Here is a 22,181-nt window from a genome sequence, read left to right as displayed (position 1 = left end):
AAACCAGGACTAAACCAGGTCTAAACCAGGACTAAACCAGGACTAAACCAGGTCTAAACCAGGACTAAAGATCTAAACCAGGACTAAAACCAGGACTAAAACCAGGACTAAACCAGGTCTAAACCAGGACTAAACCAGGTCTAAACCAGGTGTAAAACCAGGTCTAAACCAGGTCTAAAATCAGGACTAAACCAGGACTAAACCAGGACTAAACCAGGACTAAACCAGGTCTAAACCAGGACTAAACCAGGACTAAACCGAGTCTAAACCAGGACTAAACCAGTCTAAACCAGGACTAAACCAGGTCTAAACCAGGACTAAACCAGGTCTAAACCAGGACTAAAACCAGGACTAAACCAGGTCTAAACCAGGACTAAACCAGGTCTAAACAGGACTAAACCAGGACTAAACCAGGTCAAACCAGGACTAAACCAGGTCTAAACCAGGTCTAAAACCAGGACTAAACCAGGACTAAACCAGGACTAAACCAGGACTAAACCAGGTCTTCTAAACCAGGACTAAAACCAGGACTAAACCAGGACTAAAACCAGGTCTAAACCAGGTCTAAAATCAGGACTAAACCAGGACTAAAACCAGGTCTAAACCAGGATTAAACCAGGTCTAAAACCAGGATTAAACCAGGTCTAAAACCAGGTCTAAAACCAGGACTAAACCAGGTCTAAACCAGGACTAAACCAGGAATAAACCGAATCTAAACCAGGTCTAAACCAGGTGTAAACCAGGTCTAAACCAGGACTAAACCAGGTCTAAACCAGGACTAAACCAGGTCTAAACCAGGTCTAAACCAGGACTAAACCAGGACTAAACCAGGTCTAAACCAGGTGTAAACCAGGACTAAACGCTGCACGTGGGACATTTCTTGTATAAAACTGGGACTAATCGGTGGTTTTGTATAAATCTAGTGGCTCTGGTCTCAAATCTGGGCCTGTCCCGGGTAAACAGGGACGCGTGGTCACATTAACTCGAGTTTTTTTTTTTTTTTTTTTTTGTAAAATCAGAGTTCATTTGTAAAAAAAAAAATAAAAAAAATAAAAAAATCCAAGCCTGTTGTCTCGCCTCTGCTCTTCCGTCTCCCTGTTTGACCCCCTCGTGTCCGCGTCCGGGGAGCGGGCTGTGTTTAGGACCCAGCGGAGCGCGCGGGGGACCCTCTCTCGGCTTCAGTTGTCTCCGGGCTCCGAGTGTTTCGAGTTATTTGTGCGGAGGCGCTGCTGTAGCCATTTCCCCCCCCCTCCCTCTCCACTCCACTCCACTCACACACACACACACACACTCACAGTACGGTACAGGCCGGCGTCCGCACCGCGCTCGGATCTCCCGCTGAACGTGGCCACGGCGAGCACGGAGACGCGGAAAAAAAACAACACACACACGGGAGCGCGGCTTTGACCACGGCGCGGCACTCTCCCCGAGCCTCCCTCCCTCCCCCCCGAGCACTCCGTCCTCCCCCGCCGCAGAAAAAGAAAAACAACGCGGCGGCTCCGGGGAACGCAGGACACAAACTTCGGGATCCCATGTGGAAAGCGGCGGTGTGAGGAGGACGCGACGCACCGACGACCGCCTGTGGTTCCACTGCGGGGCACCGGGGCTCCACTCGCCCGCTCCGGAAAAACCTTCTTCTTCTCCCGAGTCTGGCTCTTCCGTCGGACACTCTTCTATGAGACCCCCGCTCGGTTTTGGGGGAAGTTTGCGTGTTTTGCGGTGGAGGAGTCGGTGAAGAGTCGGTGTGAAAAAGTAGCGGGGGAAGAAGATGGTTCGCGACGGCGCTTGGGGAAGGAGCTTACTGTGCGTCCTGGCTGTTTGTCTGGGCTTCGTTTCCCCGCCATGCAAAGCCCGGATTTACACAAACCACTGGGCGGTCAGGATAGCCGGGGGGACCGAGGTGGCCGACAGGATAGCGGAAAAGTACGGCTACAGGAACATGGGCCAGGTAAGAGACTTTGTGCCGCGGAACTCGTCTCGCACGCTCCGCTTTTCTGCTCGTTTTCGCTCCTCCAAAATGTTTGCCCGACCTTTCACCTGAACATTGTGCTCCGTGCCAAAGCAAAAGTCCAAAAACCAGCCCGGCACAACAGGTGTCACGCTAAAATCTGCAAAAATCTGGTGGTATCTAAATGAGGTGACGTGCAGACCCGAGCCCAGGGTGAGCACACGTCCCTGTTTACCCGGGACAGTCCCAGATCTGAGTCCAGTCCCACTAGATTTATACAAAACTACAGGTTTTATTCTAGAAATGTCCCAGGTGTCCCTGTTTTTGACAGATTTGATCGAAACCTGGACTAAACTAAGATTATATCATGACTATGTCAACTCTTTAAAAAGGACTAAACAGGAGACTAAAAAGGACTAAAACAGACTAAACCAGGACTAAAACAGGACTAAAACCAGGACTAAACCAGGACTGCGTCAACTCTAAACTAAGACTAAACTAAGACTGCATCAACTCTAAACCAGGAGTAAACTAAGACTAAACCAGGACTAAACCAACTCTTTAAGCCGAGACTAAACTAAGACTAAACCAGGACTACATCAACTCTTTAAACTGGGACTAAATTAAAAATAAACCAAGACTAAAACAGGACTAAACCAGGATTACATCATCTCTAAACCAGGACTAAATTAAGACTAAACCAAGACTGCATCAGGTCTAAACTAGGACTAAACTAAGACTAAAACATGACTAAACAAAGCCTCAACCAGGATTAAACTAAGACTAAACCAGGACTACATCAACTCTTTAAACTGGGACTAAATTAAAACTAAACCAGGACTAAATCAGGATTACATCAACTCTAAACCAGGACTAAACTTGGACTAAACCAGGACTAAACTAAAACCAAACTAAAACTAAACCAGGACTAAACTAGGACTAAACCAAGACTACATCAACTCTAAACCAGGACTAAACCAAGACTAAACCAGGATTAAACTAAGACTAAACCAGGACTATACCAATTCTAAACTAAAACTAAACCAGGATTAAACTAAGACTAAACCAGGACCAGGAACAATCTGAGTGAGGATGAGTGAGGATAGCCGGGGGGACCGAGGTGGCCGACAGGATAGCGGAAAAGTACGGCTACAGGAACATGGGCCAGGTAAGAGACTTTGTGCCGTGGAACTTGTCTCGCACGCTCCGCTTTTCTGCTCGTTTTCGCTCCTCCAAAATGTTTGCCCGACCTTTCACCTGAACATTGTGCTCCGTGCCAAAAGTCCAAAAACCAGCCCGGCACAACAGGTGTCACGCTAAAATCTGCAAAAATCTGGTGGTATCTAAATGAGGTGACGTGCAGACCCGAGCCCAGGGTGAGCACACGTCCCTGTTTACCCGGGACAGTCCCAGATCTGAGTCCAGTCCCACTAGATTTATACAAAACTACAGGTTTTATTCTAGAAATGTCCCAGGTGTCCCTGTTTTTGACAGATTTGATCCAAACCTGGACTAAACTAAGATTATACCAGGACTACGTCAACTCTTTAAACCGAGACTAAACTAAGATTAACTAAGACTAAACTAGGACTACATCAACTCTAAACCAAAAGTAAACCTGGACTAAACCAGGACTAAACCAGGACTAAACTAAGACTAAACTAAGACTAAACTAAGACTAAACTAAGACTAAACTAAAACTAAACCAGGACTAAACTAAAACTAAACCATGGCTAAACCAGGACTAAACTAAGACTAAACCAAGATTACATCAACTTTAAACCAGGACTAAATTGAGATTAAACAAAGACTACATCAGGTCTAAAACAGGACTAAACTCAGACTAAACTCAGACTAAACTCAGACTAAACTCAGACTAAAACAGACTAAACTAAGACTGCATCAGCTCTTTAAAAAAGGACTACACCAAGACTAAACCAGCACTACATCAGGTCTAAACCAGGACCAGGAACAAAAAAAGTCTAAGGCTGTAGAAACCTTTTAAAAAAAGAGTATAAAGCGTTATATTTTGAAAGATTTAGAGCTCTGGAATTAATGAATTATGCTTTAAATTTAGTTTGTTTTACTTTATATTTTGTCTCTTATATTTACAGTAAATTGTAAGTGAAATTGTAAATCCAAACTTCCTCTTCGCACGCTGCTTTTTTCTTGAAATTCTTTCATTTTTAGTTGAGCCTAAACCGTTTCAGTCATGATTTATGAGGTTGTAGTTTGTGTTTTGTTTTGTAGTGCTGCAATATGACCAAATAAACTACTACTAACTCAACTCTAAACCAGGACTTTCACAATTTTTGACTAATCTGATCTGAAGAGGAGCATAAATTGTTATTTCTTTTGCCAAAATATTGAAATCCGTGTTTGTGAATGACCATAAAACCAAAAAAATGCAACAGTCAGAAGTCCCTCAGATCATGACTGACACGAGAATCCACAATGTTACACAATATTTTCACAATTTTATTCATACCAACCATCCCAACCCCAGTGTGTCCCAGTTTAGAATTTTTGAAATTCTGGTCACTCTACCCAGACCACATTTATTTATTTAATTCTCCCATGCATCTATTACAAAGATTTATCGATAGAATTCAGTTAAAAGTGAATTATTTTAGGTTTAAATGAAGTCTAAAGGAAGATGCAACAATGATTTGATGATGTCCTGTCAATTATTAGACTTAAGACTTAAACTTTTTTGAAATTATTTGGACAGAGAAGCTCACACGTCACAATATAATATAAAAAAACAAAGTGTAAAAATGTAGATTGTGATCATAAATTTTAAATAAGTAGCAAAAAAGACAGTAAATATATCTACTGTATCAACTCTAAACCAGGACTAAACTAAGACTACATCAGGTCTAAACCAGGACTAAACCAGGACTAAACTAAGACTACATCAGGTCTAAACCAGGACTAAACTAAGACTACATCAGGTCTAAACCAGGACTAAACCAGGACTAAACTAAGACTACATCAGGTCTAATCTAAATCTAAACTAAGACTACATCAGGTCTAAATCAGGTCTAAACCAGGACTAAACTAGAACTACATCAACTCTAAACTAGGACTAAACGAAGACCAAACCAGGACTAAACTAAGACTAAACCAAGACTACATCAGGTCTAAACCAGGACTAAACTAAGACTACATCAGGTCTAATCTAAGTCTAAACTAAGACTACATCAGGTCTAAGCTAAGACTAAACCAGGACTACATCATCTCTAAACCAGGATTAAACAAAGACTAAACCAGGACTAAACTAAGACTAAACCAAGACTACATCAACTCTAAACTTGGACTAAACGAAGACTAAACCAGGACTAAAACTAAACTAGGACTAAACTAGGACTAAACCAAGACTAAACCAAGACTAAATTAAGACTACATCAGGTCTAAACCAGGACTAAACTAAGACTAAACTAGAACTACATCAACTCTAAACTAGGACTAAAGGAAGACTAAACCAGGACTAAACTAAGACTAAACCAAAACTACATCAACTCTAAACCAGGACTAAACTGACACTACATCAGGTCTAAACCAGGACTAAACAAAGACTAAACCAGGACTAAACAAAGACTAAACAAAGACTAAACCAGGACTAAACAAAGACTAAACAAAGACTAAACCAGGACTAAACAAAGACTAAACCAGGACTAAACAAAGACTAAACCAGGACTAAACAAAGACTAAACCAGGACTAAACAAAGACTAAACCAGTAAATAATGATGTAAATGTACAAGTCAATGATATGTCTAGAATTTATTGCCATTTTTAATGTTTTTTACTCTTTGTTTTTGTATTATATCGTGATGTTTGAGCTGCAGCGTCCAAATAATTCCCCTTTTTGGATCAGTAAAGTTTGTCCAAGTCTAAATCTTAAAGGTTGTATGGGGGATTTTTTTTTTTTTTTTGTTAGGGTTAGGGTTGTTAGGTTTGTTTCAATGAAAGTTTAAAATACCATTACAGAGACGCAGCAGCTTTGTAATTATGATGATCAAAAAAAAAAAAAAGAATGAAAATCCATCAACTGTGGACGTGTTGAGGCCAGATAAACATCAGCCAATAGAAAACAAGACTCCCTCATTTTCTATTGGCTGTTAGGTTGTCAATCAAATTCCCTAGTGTAAGTGACTCGCCGGCGCTTGGGGATTATGTGGTTTACGCAGCGGTTCTTGGAGGCTTTTTTAAACTGTCGCTTCCTCGCATTTCGCACAAAGCTTGTTGAGACGGCGGACGAGAATCCATGACCAGTTCGCCGCAGAAGAAAGTCCGTTTTTGAGGTCGCTGAAAGAAAGAGAGAAGGGGAAAAGGAGCGAAGACAAACTGAGGTGATTCTTGGAGATTCCTTCCACCGACTGAAGCAGACGAAGGGTCTAAAAACTGACGCGTCGGTCGATAAATTACCTCTAGACGGGAAACTTCAACAGTGATTCTGAACGCGCACAAGGACTCTCGCTGTATTTCTCTTCCCTTAAAAAAAATCCTCTATACAACCTTTAAGTCTCGTAAGTCGGCGCATCCAGGGAGAAACCGTTGAGAGGTCAAACTGGTGTTGAAAAAACGTGGATTAGAGCGTGTATTGTGAGCCCCACCTGTTGTGTTCTGGTTGTTATGGGGAGGCTGGTTGTAAAATCATTGAGTAATCTCTCGTGTCCCCGGTCCTGTTTGTGGTGAGACACATCAAAGCGGAGCCACAACAAGCGTCAGTCTGGACTTCAGTCAAAGGGCGACCACATGAGAGCGCGCCTGTGTGGGCTGGCACCGGGCACGGGCACTGAAACGCCGTTATTATGACGACGCCGACCTGTACGGCTCCGCGATAACAGTTTCAGGCTCTTTTTACGAATCTAGTAGCGAACTGTCTTTCTGACCAGTGTTGGGAAGGTGACTTTTAAAATGTAATCCCCTACAGATTACAGATTACATACTCCAGAATGTAGTTTGTAACGGAATCCATTAAATCATTAAAGTGAGTAATGTAATCTGAATACTCTGGATTACTTGATTTGCTGTAGAGAAACAAAGACGAGGAAATCTTCACCTAAAATGTTTTGTCTGTTAAAAGAAAATAAAAAGCCCAGATTTTACTGAACCAAATTAAAAATATTATTGATAGAAGAAGAGGAGACACGGTCTGCACAGCATGGATTAGTCCTGGTTTTAGACCTGGTTTAGACCTGGTTTTAGTCCTGGTTTAGACCTGGTTTAGACCTGGTTTAGACCTGGTTTTAGTCCTGGTTTTAGACCTGGTTTTAGTCCTGGTTTAGACCTGGTTTAGTCCTGGTTTAGTCCTGGTTTTAGACCTGGTTTTAGACCTGGTTTTAGTCCTGGTTTTAGTCCTGGTTTAGTCCTAGTTTAGACCTGGTTTAGACCTGGTTTTAGTTCTGGTTTAGTCCTAGTTTAGATCTGGTTTAGACCTGGTTTAGACCTGGTTTAGTCCTAGTTTAGACCTGGTTTAGACCTGGTTTAGACCTGGTTTTAATCCTGGTTTTAGTCCTGGTTTAGACCTGGCTTTAGTCCTGGTTTTAATCCTGGTTTTAGTCCTGGTTTAGTCCTGGTTTTAGTCCTGGTTTAGCCCAAAATGTGAAAACAGGAAAATACCGCCGTGTAATCCATTTATTTCAACAAAGTAACTGAATACAGTTACTCATAATTTGTACTCTGATTACATAACTCTGGTACATGTAATCTGTTACTCCCCGACACTGTTTCTGAAAAGCATTGCAGTTTCTTTTGTGATTCATGTTTTGTTTTTGTTTTTTGGACTAGTATTTAAATTATAATAATTAATTATATTCTCGTTTTACCAGATCTTTAGCATTTTTTTAGCCTGATTCATGAGACGGTTTGACCTCGCGGCTTTAAAATTCGTTCGTAGGCAGGAACTTTTTTTTTTTATTTAACCAATCGCTGCTGTTTGGTCGTGACGTCTATAATGCGCCGCAATCTAGTGGAGAGTCGAGTCAAAATGCTTAACTCAATTCTGCATAATATTACCATATTTTCTGCACTACAGTCTGACCGTCTGACCTCACAGTGTTAGGATTCATTCACTCGACAGTCGGCAGGTACATTTTTTATTTCACCAATCGCTGCTATTTGGTTGTGAACTGGTATATGAAGCTTTTCCCAAATCCCGTAGGAAGAAGGACAATAACGTCTTTCCCCTTTGATAAAATTCACCAAACATTGTCTTTGTTCTGGCTTTAAATCCTTGATGTCGGGAATCGTCGCAAACACTGAATGTATGTCTCTTCGCTGATTGGCTGGTGCCCGAACTCGCACTTCCGGGGTTTTTGTGAACCATCTAGTGCAGGCATGTCCAAACTATGGCCTGGGGGCCAAATGCGGCCCTTGGACAAATTTTTCTTGGCCCTCAGGCTTCCAAGTGAATTGGCCCAAATTACCTTACATCAACAAAAAAAAAATTTATTGCAAGTTTTTTGAAAATTTACCTTGATAAAGCAAATAATTAATATTTAGTGTGTGGTTTTAAGGATCTTAGCATGAATAAACTCTGACAGCTCACTCCAATATGTTAAACATGCAAATATTTCAATTATTCACTGCATTGAGCATCAGTCTACGGCCCTGGATCGGCCTCTGTGTCATCTGTGTTTAGATATGTGGCCCGTGAGGAAAAAAGTTTGGACACCCCTGATCTAGTGTATTCTGATTCCTGACCTAGTTGCTGGAGAGAAATGAAATTAAGCGGAGGCACTAGGTGGCATTGGCTAACATTTTTTGCCCTATCAACATGAAAATTGGCACTGCACACACCAGTACCATTACGATGACACCCTCTGAATTTGAGATCGGTCGGATGAGCGCTTCGAGAGTTATGTGTTGGAACAGACAGACGTTCCTTGCATTAATAGATAGATTTATTAGATTAATTTTTGTCATTTTGAGGGGATGAATACCCAGCACATTAATAACAAAACAGACATAAGACATTACAAAATATAAGACTAACAAACAAACACAAAACAAAAGAACAATAAATAAAGAAAAAGCGCTGGGGTAGAGTTGGGCATCATTAAGAAGTTGCCGATACGATACATACCTCGATACGGTGAAATTCGATTCTATATGATATATTTCAAATTGATTTGAGACAGTTCAATAAAAAATAAAGACTAAATCATGGATGCGATACTAAAAGTCTTTGTTAAACCACTTCTTGTGCAAAGTTCATATGAAAAACAAACATTTTAATCATCAAAACAGTAAAAATGTCAAATGTGTCGCATAAACGAGTTTCCTTCCTCTAAACAAACAACAAAACTGTAGCTGTAACAAAATAATTTAGTAAAATAAACCCAAAAAATACTCTTGGTGATATATCGATGCAGCAGCCAACGATATCGATACTGTATCACCACATTAAACGATATGATATATCGATATTTAGATCATTTTGCACACCCCTAATGTGCGTAGTGTAGTGTTTGCATGTGTGTATTTACTAAAGGTTTGCAAAAATATTGAGACTCCGATATATCGTATGGTTTAATTTGATGATACAGTATCGATATCGTGGGCTGCTCCATCGATGTATCGCGCACTTTGAGTAATTTCTGGTATATTTTACAAGATAATTTTGTGTAAGAGCTACAAAAGTCTTGATATTTTCAGTTTTGATGAGTAAAATTGGTGTTTTTCAGTCCAACATCACGTCCATGATTTAGCCTTTTTTTTTCTAAACCTGATTTGAAATATATCGTATTGAATCGAAAGCTCACTGTATCGAAAAGCGTATCGTATCGTGGCCTATGTAACGAGGTATGTATCTGCAGCTTTTTAGTATTTACATTTTAGGGCTTTACATATTTTTTTTTCCCTTATATCTTTTGTTTTCTGTCTTATTCATCTTTTTATATTTAGATTTTTTTTTTTCTGAGGGGTGGTTTCATGTTCTAACGAGAAAATTTACAAAAAGACTTCAATCTGAACTGCCAAACTAATAGAATAATCACGTTTGAGAGCACGGTTCACGGTCTTGATGCAAATAAGACCGAAGAGTTTGTTGTTTGTGGAAGAAAAGAAATTATGGCACTTCAAAAACTGCCTTCGTGATTTACTAATTGCGTCCGTTCTGATTTAATTGCGATTAATCCCGCAGTTGCAGCCCTGTGATTCACAAAAGGACAAAAATACAAAAAGGAAATCACTAAGGTCGACGTTATTTAAGCTTCAATTTCCTCCGCAAATAACTAAATATCCGGCCTTATCTGTAACCCTACAAACATGTTATGAAACGCACGGGATTCTCTCTTTTAGTTTAGTTTAGTTGAGTCTTTGCAAATTCTAACGCTTGAGGCTGTGTTTAAATTCGCAAACTCTTCACAATTAAAACATTCTCTGCTAATCTAACTTGCTCATCAAATAGATTTTCCTGTTAGATTTGATTAACCTCGTTGGCCTTGAACCGAAAAGCACAAATAAGCGTAGTTAAATATTGACGTAATCATGGCAGTGGAAATGTTTATACTTGGAACTGTCTCAATTCTGGAGCGTTTTCGAAGGATTCTCGTAAAATCGCGTTGCGTAATATCGCCTCGCGCTTTGCGTAATGTAAAAAAATGCAAAGACAAGGAAATAAACTGCTGACTGGAGAAAACTAGAACTGCGCGTTTGCTGTGAGTGACAAATAAACGAGGAGATAAAAATCATCATAATCCTGGATCTTTACAAGTCTGCAAACACCTGGAGTGGGACTGTGCGCAGGATCACGGAGCACCTCTTAAATTTAAAGCTGCTGGTTGGAGAAAAAAAAAACTCTCCTTGGGTCTGTGTTTAGGTGCATCTGGATGGGACAGAAGAGCCACGTTAGCGCCACCTACTGTCTCTGCGAAAATTTCTTTTTTCAAAAATTTTATTTACTGAAGCAGATTACACCGTTCAATGTGTAAAATTAAATCACATGTTTCTGCTTTTACATTTTTTTAGTGTTGGGAAGTCCTGGTTTAGACCTGATTTAGTCCTGTTTTAGACCTGATTTAGACCGGGTTTAGTCTTGGTTTAGTCCTGGGTTAGTCCTGGTTCAGACCTGGTTTAGTCCTGGTTTAGTCCTGATTTAGTCCTGGTTTAGTCCTGGTTCTGTCCCAGTTTAGTCCTGGTTTAGACCTGGTTTAGTCCCAGTTTAGACCTGGTTTAGACCTGGGTCAGTTCTGTGTTAGACCTTGTTTAGTCCTGGTTCAGTTTTGGTTTAGTCCTGGTTAAGTCCTTGTTTAGTCCTGGTTTAATCCTGGTTTAGTCCTGGTTCTGTCCTGGTTTAGTCCTGGTTTAGACCTGGTTTAGTCCCAGTTTAGACCTGGTTTAGACCTGGGTCAGTTGTGTGTTAGACCTTGTTTAGTTCTGGTTCAGTTTTGGTTTAGACCTGGTTCCAACCTGGTTCAGTCCTGGTTCAGTGCTGGTTCAGTCCTGGTTTAGACCTAGTTTAGTCCTGGTTCAGTCCATATACAGCGCAAAAGTTCAGCATCTTCAGTTATTTTGTTGAGAGTAATTTAAAAATGCTGTAATAGTCATGTCATGTTTTATATTTTAAACACAGTAATATTATAATGTAACAAATGACTTTGAAATGACAGGTCGTTCAGGTTTGAGCCACTTCCTTGTTATTGCCTTTTCACTTGCTGCCAACAGAATATCGCGTCATCTCTTGTTTGTGTTGTTAAAACCGTCTAATATCAAGTTACCGAGATACAAGGCTTCAAATCTCTGAGCGGTTTTCTTGGATGACCCGTCTCCGCTCAATTTCATTTCTCTCCAGCGACTAGGTCAGGAATCAGAATACACTAGAAGGTTCACAAAAACTCCAGAAGTGCGAGTTCGGGCACCAGCCAATCAGCGAAGAGACATATATTCAGTGTTGGCGACGATTCCCGAGATCGAGGATTTAAAGCCGGAACAAAGAGAGTGTTTGGTGGATTTTACCAAGAGGAAAGACGTTATTACCCTTCTTCCTACGGGATTTGGCGCATTACATACGTCACGACCAAATATCAGGGTAGCCTTAAAAGTCTTTAAAAGGTCTTAAATTATGTTGTCCAAGTCTTTTTTTTTCACATAGGTCTTAAATTTCAGTGCAGTGTTAAATGGAGGGGAAAAAAAACAAAAAAACTACGTGAGCAATGAGTAAACGACCAGTAGAGTGGAATAAGACGTTGGATGGATCATGGGGAAGTGTAGATTTAATCCACAGTGGCTTCGTAGATTCTAGATATAGTACCGTAGTTGGTTGGACATTATTAGAGTTGGATTTGGTGTTTTTCGCCCGCATAATGGGTGCGATGTTGTCTTAAAAAGATCTTTAGAAAGTCTTAAATTTGGAGTAGTCAAACCTGCGGATACCCTGAAACAGCAGCGATTGGTTAAATTAAAAAAAGTACCCATCTACCGTCGAGCGAAGGAATCCTAATGCTGCGAGGCTGATGAATCAGTCTAGGCACAGAAGGCCTCTCTGGAGAATTGTAATTGCACATTTTCAGGAGGTCCAGAGCTCGCTTCATCAACACTGACATCACCCAAACCAAACCTGGGCATTGTCCAGCTCCAGGACCTCATATGTCCCTTTGTTTGACTCTGACCGACCCCTTTAAACTAATTTGGGATTACAGAATAAACATGTTTTATAATTTAACCTCATGCATGGACTAAAGCTGCATTGCTTTTATTTTAAAGGTGTTTTTAAATGACATTTTTGTAAGGCGACTTCACTTTTTCATTGCTTCGTCAAAACATAAACTCTTACCAGTCTGACCAGCTCATCAAAACAATTATATTTACTGCTTTTTATAAAGAAATACATTTAATATTATGCAGAATTGAGTTAAGCATTTTGGTCTGGCCCTCCTCAAGATTTTCTGTTTCTCATGTGGCCCCATGGAAAAAATAATTGCCCACCCCTCACCCAAACGTACCCTTAAATAGTTTCTATTTGAATATTCATGATTTGAGTGTTTAATTAAATCAGTCTGAAAAGTGTTAAACTAGAACGGTGATGGTTTTGTGGAGGTGAGCGCTGCTGTGCACTTGGGTCCTGAACTGGCCTCCTCGCCTCGTACTGATCTATTGGAAATAATGTTAGAATCTTCAATCAAATCAAATCCTGACTCAAAGTTTGTCGTGAAATGTAAGTGTTTGCTTTGGACGATGGATCAATGCAAAGAACTGAGACTTACACTTAGACTTTATTGATCCACAAGGGAAATTATTTGGACAGAACAGATCAGGTTTGTTCTGCTAAAGATGCAAATGAGCACCTCTGTAATCTGGCACATCTACACTGGAAGAAGTAAAAATGTTTAACAAATACGTACAGGTAAAGCGACTAAGGCTACGTCCACACGGCAACGCTCCTGGATTTTTTTGTTTTTTCTATTTAATAATGTAGATCTCATCACTGTTTTTTAAACTTTAAGGTAATTTAGCAGATTTTGGATGTATCCCAGAAATATCGCCGTTTTGTTTTGCAAAAGTTAAACATAAGTCACAGAAAGAACCCATACATTCCACTGAGTCGTTTTCTTTAGTCCGACAGAAGCTGAACCTCATCAGCGCACAAGGAGCGAGCTGTTTTTATCAGAGCGATTCATTTATGCAAATGAGCCATGTGGTTTTAAGTTTCGTTTCTGTAAAACGTAAACAAATATGCTCAAAGCTGTGTGGATAGAGAAGACCTGCAGACACAGAAACGACGTGTCTGGACACAGATCGTTTCTGATACGGTGATGCGCGGATTCGTTTCAGTGTAAACGTAGTTGATCTGTGTGCGTAATCTGCGGTACGTGTTCTTAACATCAGCATTAGCGCGTGTCTCGGTTGCAGGGCGATGTGAGCGGCTCCGTAGGCAGCACCTGTCCCATTTTGGCGACGCTCTTGCGGTCTGTGGAGGCTCGTTCGAGGGCTTCGATGCATCGGAGGACCCTGGCAATGACGGGATTGTGACGTCATCATTTTCCAAAAGCTGCAAACCGCACAAAAACGTGATGCTGGCATTCTCAGATTTCTCTACTCTGGAGCCCGTTCTCAAAAAAACTCAATTTTCGCCCACCCGAAACGCTGGCTCCGTGTGGACAAAAGGCCAAAACGAATACAAACTTCTCAGTTTTGACCAAAAAAAACCCGCCCCTAAACCTGATGCCCGCAGCTCGTGTTTTGAGACTCTGTCAGAACTCACACGGGCCGCTGTGTCCTGCCCGCCCCTCAGCCTGGTTTAGCTCTCTCTTGCCCCTGTGCGGTGCAGCGTTTGGGGGCATTCTGACAGGTTGTTGTGGGGTAGCCTAGTCAACAGCTTTTGGAAACCCCTGTCGGGCCCGGTCCAGCCCGCCCACCCACTCCACTCCCTGGAGAGCGGCTCTAATGGCCCCTCTTTGACGGGTATTAAAGTGTGGAGGGCCCCCACCCCAGAGGAATTCCCCGCACCCCCAGCGCGCCCTCATTTCCATCTCAATATGTGGCCCTCGTTGGACTTTGACACCTCATAGACAAGAGTTTTACTTCACTTCCTGGTTTAGGGGTCAGCTCAGATCCACTCTCATGGGAGCAATAACAGCCCGGCCTGTTTCCCAACGTGAACTTTGACTCTGGCCCATAAACCCGCCCACGCCCATCGCAAAGTTTATCAAATTGATTCATGACATTTTGAACGCAGTTTGGTTTGGGAGGATAGTTTTAATGACTGAAATGAATAATATCACATTTTTATTGCTCTTTTTGTTTTGTTTTTGTAAAGACGTGGTGCTTTAACATTTAAAAGAAGACAGAATAATGAGGTGATCTGATGTGCAGTGTTGGGAAGGTGACTTTTAAAATGTATTCCCCTACAGATTACACTCACCAAAATGTAGTTTGTAACATAATCCATTAAATTACTTAAAGTGAGTAATGTAATACTTTGGATTACTTGATATTGTTTTCCTTTTTAAAACGACATGAATGTAAAAACCACATCCTGAAAATTCTTGTTTGTTCTCTTCAAATTGTCTGTTGAGCCCAAGTCTCCATGAAGAGGCTTTTGTTTTACTGTAGAGAAGAAAAGACGAGGATGTTTTATCTGATCAAAGCCACAGAAAGTCCAGTCTGTCCTCAACCAGATTAAAAATATTATTGAAAGTGAAATTATTTTTATATGAGATCACTGCTGCTTTAAATTATGTCCATCTACTGTTTAGTCCTGGTTTTAGTCCTGGTTTAGACCTGGTTTTAGTCCTGGTTTAGTCTTGGTTTACCTGGTTTAGTCCTCGTTTAGACCTGGTTTTAGTCCTGGTTTAGTCCTTGTTTTAGTCCTGGTTTAGTCCTGGTTTTAGTCCTGGTTTAGATCTGGTTTTAGATCTGGTTTTAAACCTGGTTTTAGTCCTGGTTTAGTCTGGTTTAGACCTGGTTTTAGTCCTGGTTTAGTCTTGGTTTACCTGGTTTAGTCCTCGTTTAGACCTGGTTTTAGTCCTGGTTTAGTCCTTGTTTTAGTCCTGGTTTAGTCCTGGTTTTAGTCCTGGTTTTAGATCTGGTTTTAGATCTGGTTTTAAACCTGGTTTTAGTCCTGGTTTTAGTCCTGGTTTAGTCCTGGTTTAGCAAAATATGTGAAAACAGGAACATCCCACCGTGTAATCCATTTATTTCAACAAAGTAACTGTAATCCAATTACCACTCACTGAAACAGTAACAGTAACTGAATACAGTTACTCATAATTTGTACTCTGATTACATAACGCCGGTACATGTAATCTGTTACTCTCCAACACTGCTGATGTGTGAGGAGTTGGTGTTTTCTTAGATCAATACAAACTAGAATCATAAATAATTAGGGATGTAACGATATCGAAGTCTCACGATACGATATCATCACGGCACGATATTTATTACGATCCAAATCTCTCATTACGATATTTTGTGGAGGCTAATATGCGACTTCTTCCTCTTAAAATGCCTCGACAAGACTTAATCCAAAGACTTAAAAGTGTTTAAACTGTTATTTCTTCTTGTCGTCTGCACTGAAATGGAGCAAAGGATCATGGTCTTTGTAGTTCCCTCTGTCTTTCTTTTATCTATTGCTGCTCCATAACTCTTAATTTAAGCAAAGAGACTCATAATTCGATATATTGCGATGATCCACGATATTATTGTGAGAACTTTGACGATATTTCGATTATTGTTACATCCGTATAAATTATTGATTGTATTTAGATGTGGGATAAACATAATGTTGCTTTCTGCTCATTATTTTTTGGAAATCTTATTCAAATCAAAGTGAAAACAAACACTAGGGGCTTAAATACAGGGCTGTCAAGTTTAGGTGCAAAATATAAACAGCATTTCTAGGTGAATCGCAGCTTTTTAAATGATCTGAGTCAAAGCGGTTGTCGTTCTGTCGCCGTTCAAACAATGCCGTTTCTTTCAACACAATTGTGATCAATCTTGGAGCCCGAACATTTGTTGCAGGGTTGATCTGTCAGTCTTCTAGGAACGAGACGAGTTTGGAGGGGGATGGGTGAGTGAGAAATCCCGCAAAAGGACAATATGTTCACAAAGATGGAGCGGACGGACACGAGGAGAGAGAGAGGAGAGCGAAAGAACGAGAGGAGAAAGAGAGGAAAGTGAGAGGAGATAGAAGAGCGAGCTGGAGGAGCCTTGGCCTGGAGTGTGAGAGCTCCTCATTGGGGAGTTCTGACTAATCCTCTTAACCGTGAAGCCCCCTTCCCAGACGCAGACACTGCCCCAAATTGAGTCTACATCAGCTGACAGTCCCGGCCATGGATCCTTCCACCCGCTCTGGAAAACAGGCACAACATTCAGATCATTTAGAGCGTTCATCTAAAACAAAAGTGCACAAACTATGGGCCTCTGACTAGTTTTGTTGGCCTTAAATCAAAAGTAGAGATTGAGCAATATGGGTTTATCTGTGGATGATGCAGATTATGATTTGTTCCATGTACAGATCTTTTGGGCCGATATGATTGATTCATTTGTTTTTTTATTTCGAGTTTGTGCCAAGAGAGAAACTATAGTCATACACATACTACGTACTACTACTATTACTACTACTACATTGTACAACAACAGAAAAGGAAAAGTTCTACAAAAGGAGTGGGAAGAAGAAAAACAAACCCGCTTCTATTCATGACATAAATGATGTGGTTTCTTTTGAACACTGATCACAGAACTTTACAAATATTTACATAATAGTAAAATACATTTCATACTCTGGTCGTAATGACAAAGAAGGCACAGAAGTCCATCCCCGTAATCTCCGCAAACAAGCACTTTTACATTTTTATAATATGTATTGTTTGCTTGGGGGTGGGAAGGACAAAGACAACTAATTATTTTGGTTTAATAAAAAACAAAACAACAAAAAAAAAACAAGCAAAATGAGAATGAGTAAAATGTAAGGATCCTTTTTGTTTTCATTTATATGTAGAACAGTGCAAATATTAACCTGGTATATCAGCCAATCAGCAGATACTGCTCTATAGTCATCTCTGGTCAAAACCTACGGCTACGTCCACACGACAACACAACTGGATTTTATTTTATTTTATTTTTTTTACAGGCTGAAAAACATTCACGTCCACTCACGCATCGGATCAATAAATATTCACGTCTAGAACGGAGCACTGAGTGAAAACGATGTAATACCTGTTTTAGATGTGTCCCAGAAATATAGCCATGTTTTTTCGTTTTTAGCCATAAGATTTGGTTTTAGCCATAACTTGGTCTCAAAATGCAACAGTTTAATGACCTGTAGATAATCTTTGTTATTGATCCGTGTGTGTAATCTGTGGTGCGTGTTGTTAGCATTAGTGTTAGCGGCGTGTCTCGGTTGCTGGGCGACGGGAGCGGCTCTGTAGTCTACACCTGTCACATTTCTGTAACACTCTTGCAGTCCGCGGAGGCGAGTTTGAGGACTGCGGGCTTCGCTGTATCTGAGGACCCTGGCGATGACGGGGTCGCGACATCATCGTTTTCCAAAAGCTGCGGTTTGCTCGTCCACACGACAACGCGACGCCGGCGTTCTCAGATTTCTCCGCTCTGGAACCTGTTCTCAAAAAACACAATTTTCTCCCACCTGAAACGCCGGCTCCATGAGGACGAAAGACCAAAACGAATACAAACTTCAGCGTTTTGACCAAAATCGCCCCTAGTCCTAGTTCCAAAACCTAAAGTCTGTCGCTCTTTGCTTCACATATTGTTGAGTTTCTTCTTCTTCCTCTGTAAACTCTGACGCCTTGAGCTAAGTACATAGATCCATGACTGTTCTGACAGGTGATGTTTTTTCTCAAATGTTCAGCCCTATAGATCAGTCTGTGTCCTCATGTCTGCTGAACTCTTAATGCAGTAATGCTGTGCTGGGCCCTGCCTCCCAGATCCATCAAAGAGCAGCATATGGGAGCCATACACACAGCCCTGAAATCTAACTCTGTTTCTCGGTTTCAAACACATGTGAACTCCAACCACATTTAAACTATTCATTATAAGTACATGTGCCCGGCTCATGGGTTGGGTGGACTTGTTTGTAGGTTCAACTGCAGAGTTTGTACACGAGGAGGATTAAGTCTCAGGAAATCTGCAGCTTTTTTGATTCGATGGAGATGAATGAACGATGTTTTTTTACTCCGGTGTGATCAGGGACACTGTGTGACTCAACTGTGTGAAACAGTTAGTATAAAATGCCACCAGGTCATTATAAGTCCCACAAAAAGAGGACGATGATTTATTTAGTGTGTCTCTGTGGGTGCAGAGCTCTCCCAGCGGGTGCTGCGCGGAGGTGGCTGGCTCGTTTACGCGGACTGAGGCAGGTGACATGTTCAGACGTGTCGAAGAGATGAAAGGCATTTGTTTATGAATGCAATGCAGTCTTATGATGCCAGCTCGTGTGTGTGCGTGCCTGTGTGTGTACGTGTGTGTGTGTGTGTACGTGTGTGTACGTGTGTATGTGTGTGTGCGTGCGCTCACTCCCCAGCTGTGCTCACTCTTGTGTTTCCCTGAAGTGTTTCTAGTGCATCTGCAGCCCAGGAACAGAGGCTAATGCTAAGCTAACGTCAGAGCCTCTGGAGCACAGGATCAGTGACAGGTCACATGACCCCCGGCCGCCATGACAGGAGGCTGTATCAATTATTCAGACCCTACACCTCCTGCAGCCGCTGTTAAAGATCACACAAGAGTTTTACTTCACCTGAGAGCAAACGTTTCTCTACATTCAAAAGGCCCAGTGAATGTAACACATCAAACTTCAACTTCAAAAAATCTGAGACAAATACTTCGGTTTTAATCGCCGAAGCCCAATATCTACCAGTCCAATACCAGCACAGACACTCAAAATGGATGTTTCTTTCCTCAAATCAATCTAGCTGGTGGCGGCACGGTGGCTGAGTGGCTAGCACTCATGCCTCACAGCAAGAAGGTTCTGGGTTCGATCCCCAGGTCGCCCGGGCCTTTCTGTGTGGAGTTTGCATGTTTCTCCCCGTGTCTGGACGGGTTTCCCCCATCAACCCAAAACATGTTACAGGTCTCCAGAACAGTTGATAGTTAAGTTCAGTTAAATACAATCAATTCAATCATTGTGTCCTTAGGCAAGACACTTCACCCACATTGCCTAGTATGAAAGTGTTGTGTGCATGAGTGATGGTGGTGGTCGGAGGGACCGATGGCGCCGATTGGCATGGCAGCCGCGTTGTGGCTACAATAGTACCTTACACCAGGTATAGAGTGAATGAATAATGCTGAATAATGTTCTGTAAAGCGTCTTTGGGGACAGAACATGTCTGTGAAAAGTGCTATATAAATAAAGTCTTACTTAGACTTACTATCCAGTAACTCTTTATGAAAGGGAACATCTGCGAAATTGACGTTTTTCAACTTTTCACAAACATATTTATAGATTTATTTATCTTATTTCTCGCTCGCTTTAGTTTTCCCGTGAGGTTGTTTTCTGTATTTGCATGAACAGAACATGAACCTGGAAGTTTACTGCTCAGATTTGAAGTCCATAAACGATCACCAGACTCAAACTGCGTGCGTCACCTAATGACTTCTTTAATCATTAGCAGAGGGTATGCCAAAGCCTAAACACTCAACAACTCAACAGCGACATGTTGGGACGATTATTAAGTCAGAGTAAAATCAGAGAAAAATAAGTGCGTCCATGTGGGTAAGTTGTAAAGCTTTGCTGTGTGTGTTTTTCAGATTGGGGATCTCAAAGACCATTATCATTTCTTCCACAGTCGAACCATCAAGAGGTCAACGTTGTCCAGCAGGGGGCGACACAGCTTCATCTCCATGGAGCCAAAGGTAAATTATCTTTGATTTTCGCTTTGACCAATGCCCCACACTGTTCACATGACGGAGACTTAGGCTTAAAGGGCCTAAACTGCACTGTTTTTCATGTTAGTATTGTTCAGTTGTTTTGTTTCGTTCATTGATTTGCTGAGTTCTTCTCTCAAACAGAAAAAACACTGTTCCACCTTATGATGTCATATGGTAATACAGGAAGTCCACTGTTTTTTAAGCAATGTACTCCTTCACTAGAATCATTTGGATAAGTTCAGCTCTGGAATTGCCGATCTCTACTGAACTAAGGCCCTGTCCACACTAGTCGTATTCGAGTTGTTTTCGTTGTGGATGCAGTGTTTGTCCACCGAATGAAAACAGCTTCAGAGACGGAACGATCTGGTGCCGCCAACTCCCACGAATTCACCTGAGTACAGATCTGATCAGGCACTGTGTGGACGCCTTAAAACACTGATACTCTGATGTAGGTCTATGCGCCGCAAAGTAATTCACCGCCAAGAGGTTAACGCAAAGAGGTTAGAATATATGTCCATTCATATAAACGGTCTGTGCGTACGACCTGCAGACGAAAAATCTCTGAAAAGTTTCACATGAACCATCTCCAACGTGATAGAAACACAGAACAGACTCACCATCAGCAGAACATCCCTCTATCACAGAAAGAACACTCACCTTCCTCTGAGTCGTGTCCTTACGCTGCCCGCCCGCTGCCGCAAAGAATTTTAATTTTCAGTCCCGCTCCCGCTCGCATCTGCAAGTCCCGCAGGATGGGAACCTTTGCTTTCTTAAACTCTATCAAACACGGAGAAGGGAAAGGAATTGGGCTGCGTACGGGAGGAGGTGCGGTGGGCGATCCGGCGGCATGGTTAAGTCCTGGCTAAATCCTGTTTTAGTCCTGGTTTTAGACCTGTTTTTACACCTGGTGTAGTTCTGATTTTGTTGCGCAGGCCGCAAGACGTATGGAAGGAGGGACTGTTCGCACGGCGTACGGGACGGGGGGGACTGTTCGCACGGCGTACGGAACGGTGGGGGGACTGTTCGTGCAGCGTACTTGGAAGGAAGGACTGTCTGCGCGGCGTACCGAAGGAAGGACTGTTCGCACGGCGTACCGGACGCGGGGGGGACTGTTTGCGTGCTGTACAGAAGGAAGGACTGTCCGTGCGGCGTACAGGACGGGTGGGTCAGTCTTGGACGGTCTGCTGCTTAAAATCTTTTTATTAATGCCAAATAAAATCTCCAGCACAAATTATGCATGATGTGCTTATATTCATCTTTTGTATATTTTATTTATACTCATATTTAGTTTGCGGGACTGCAGTTTATCATCCCTCCCGCCCACTCCCGCGTTGTTTAGTCCCACTCCCGCCCGCGCCCGCAGCGAGCTTTCAAAATGTGTCCCGCCTCGCAGTGGTTTGCGTCTGACTGCAGGGCTCTACCACACATCACTCTTAGAAGGTTGAAAGCTCTGAAAAGTAGATTTTGCATGAGATGGGCCCTTTAAAGCTTCTGGCACTTCTGGCTTTTACAGTCAGCATTATGACTTTACCTCTTGACCCTGACTGTTTGCTGAATGTCTCTCCCCTCTCTCTCCTCATTTCATGCTACAGCTGGCCTATCCAACATAGCCTTTGGACGTGTACAATATGCAAAGCACTCGTGTTGGGTTGACCCAGAGTGAAGTTTGCCCTACAGTAACCCCTGCTCTCCAAACCCAGGCTGAATTATGCACCGCCATTGTCCCAGGCGCTCTGAAGAGGCTGCAGCCCTCTGACCATAAAAGGATTTCCACTTACGGCACAGGCTCTTGTGCCGTAATGCTCCTGAACAAAACACAACACGGCACGGGATTCCCATCAGGCTTTTTTTAGACCAGCGTTTCTGAGTAACTGCTGCGAGCTCAAAGCACAACACTCTCAA

At 41.9% G+C, this 22,181-nt stretch overlaps 1 protein-coding gene across 2 annotated transcripts in view; it reads left to right on the top strand.

Annotated features, from left to right (window-relative positions):
* The first annotated feature begins 1,629 nt into the window (after window positions 1-1,629).
* pcsk5b (proprotein convertase subtilisin/kexin type 5b) overlaps window positions 1,630-22,181 on the top strand; it is an 84,797-nt gene continuing 64,245 nt past the window's right edge. For both annotated transcript variants that reach the window (XM_055161353.1, XM_020926952.2), the window contains exons 1-2: window positions 1,630-1,948; window positions 20,160-20,264. In XM_055161353.1, coding sequence (XP_055017328.1) covers window positions 1,769-1,948; window positions 20,160-20,264 — 285 coding nt within the window. In that variant the 5' untranslated portion in view covers window positions 1,630-1,768. The remainder of the gene's footprint in view (window positions 1,949-20,159; window positions 20,265-22,181) is intronic.

This window comes from Boleophthalmus pectinirostris, unplaced genomic scaffold (genome assembly GCF_026225935.1).
Source record: "Boleophthalmus pectinirostris isolate CB_2022bp ecotype Guang Dong unplaced genomic scaffold, ASM2622593v1 HiC_scaffold_4, whole genome shotgun sequence".
NCBI classification, from domain to species: Eukaryota; Metazoa; Chordata; class Actinopteri; order Gobiiformes; family Gobiidae; genus Boleophthalmus; species Boleophthalmus pectinirostris.
Note: the sequence above shows the minus strand (reverse complement) of the source record. Positions and strands in the feature narration are given on the sequence as shown.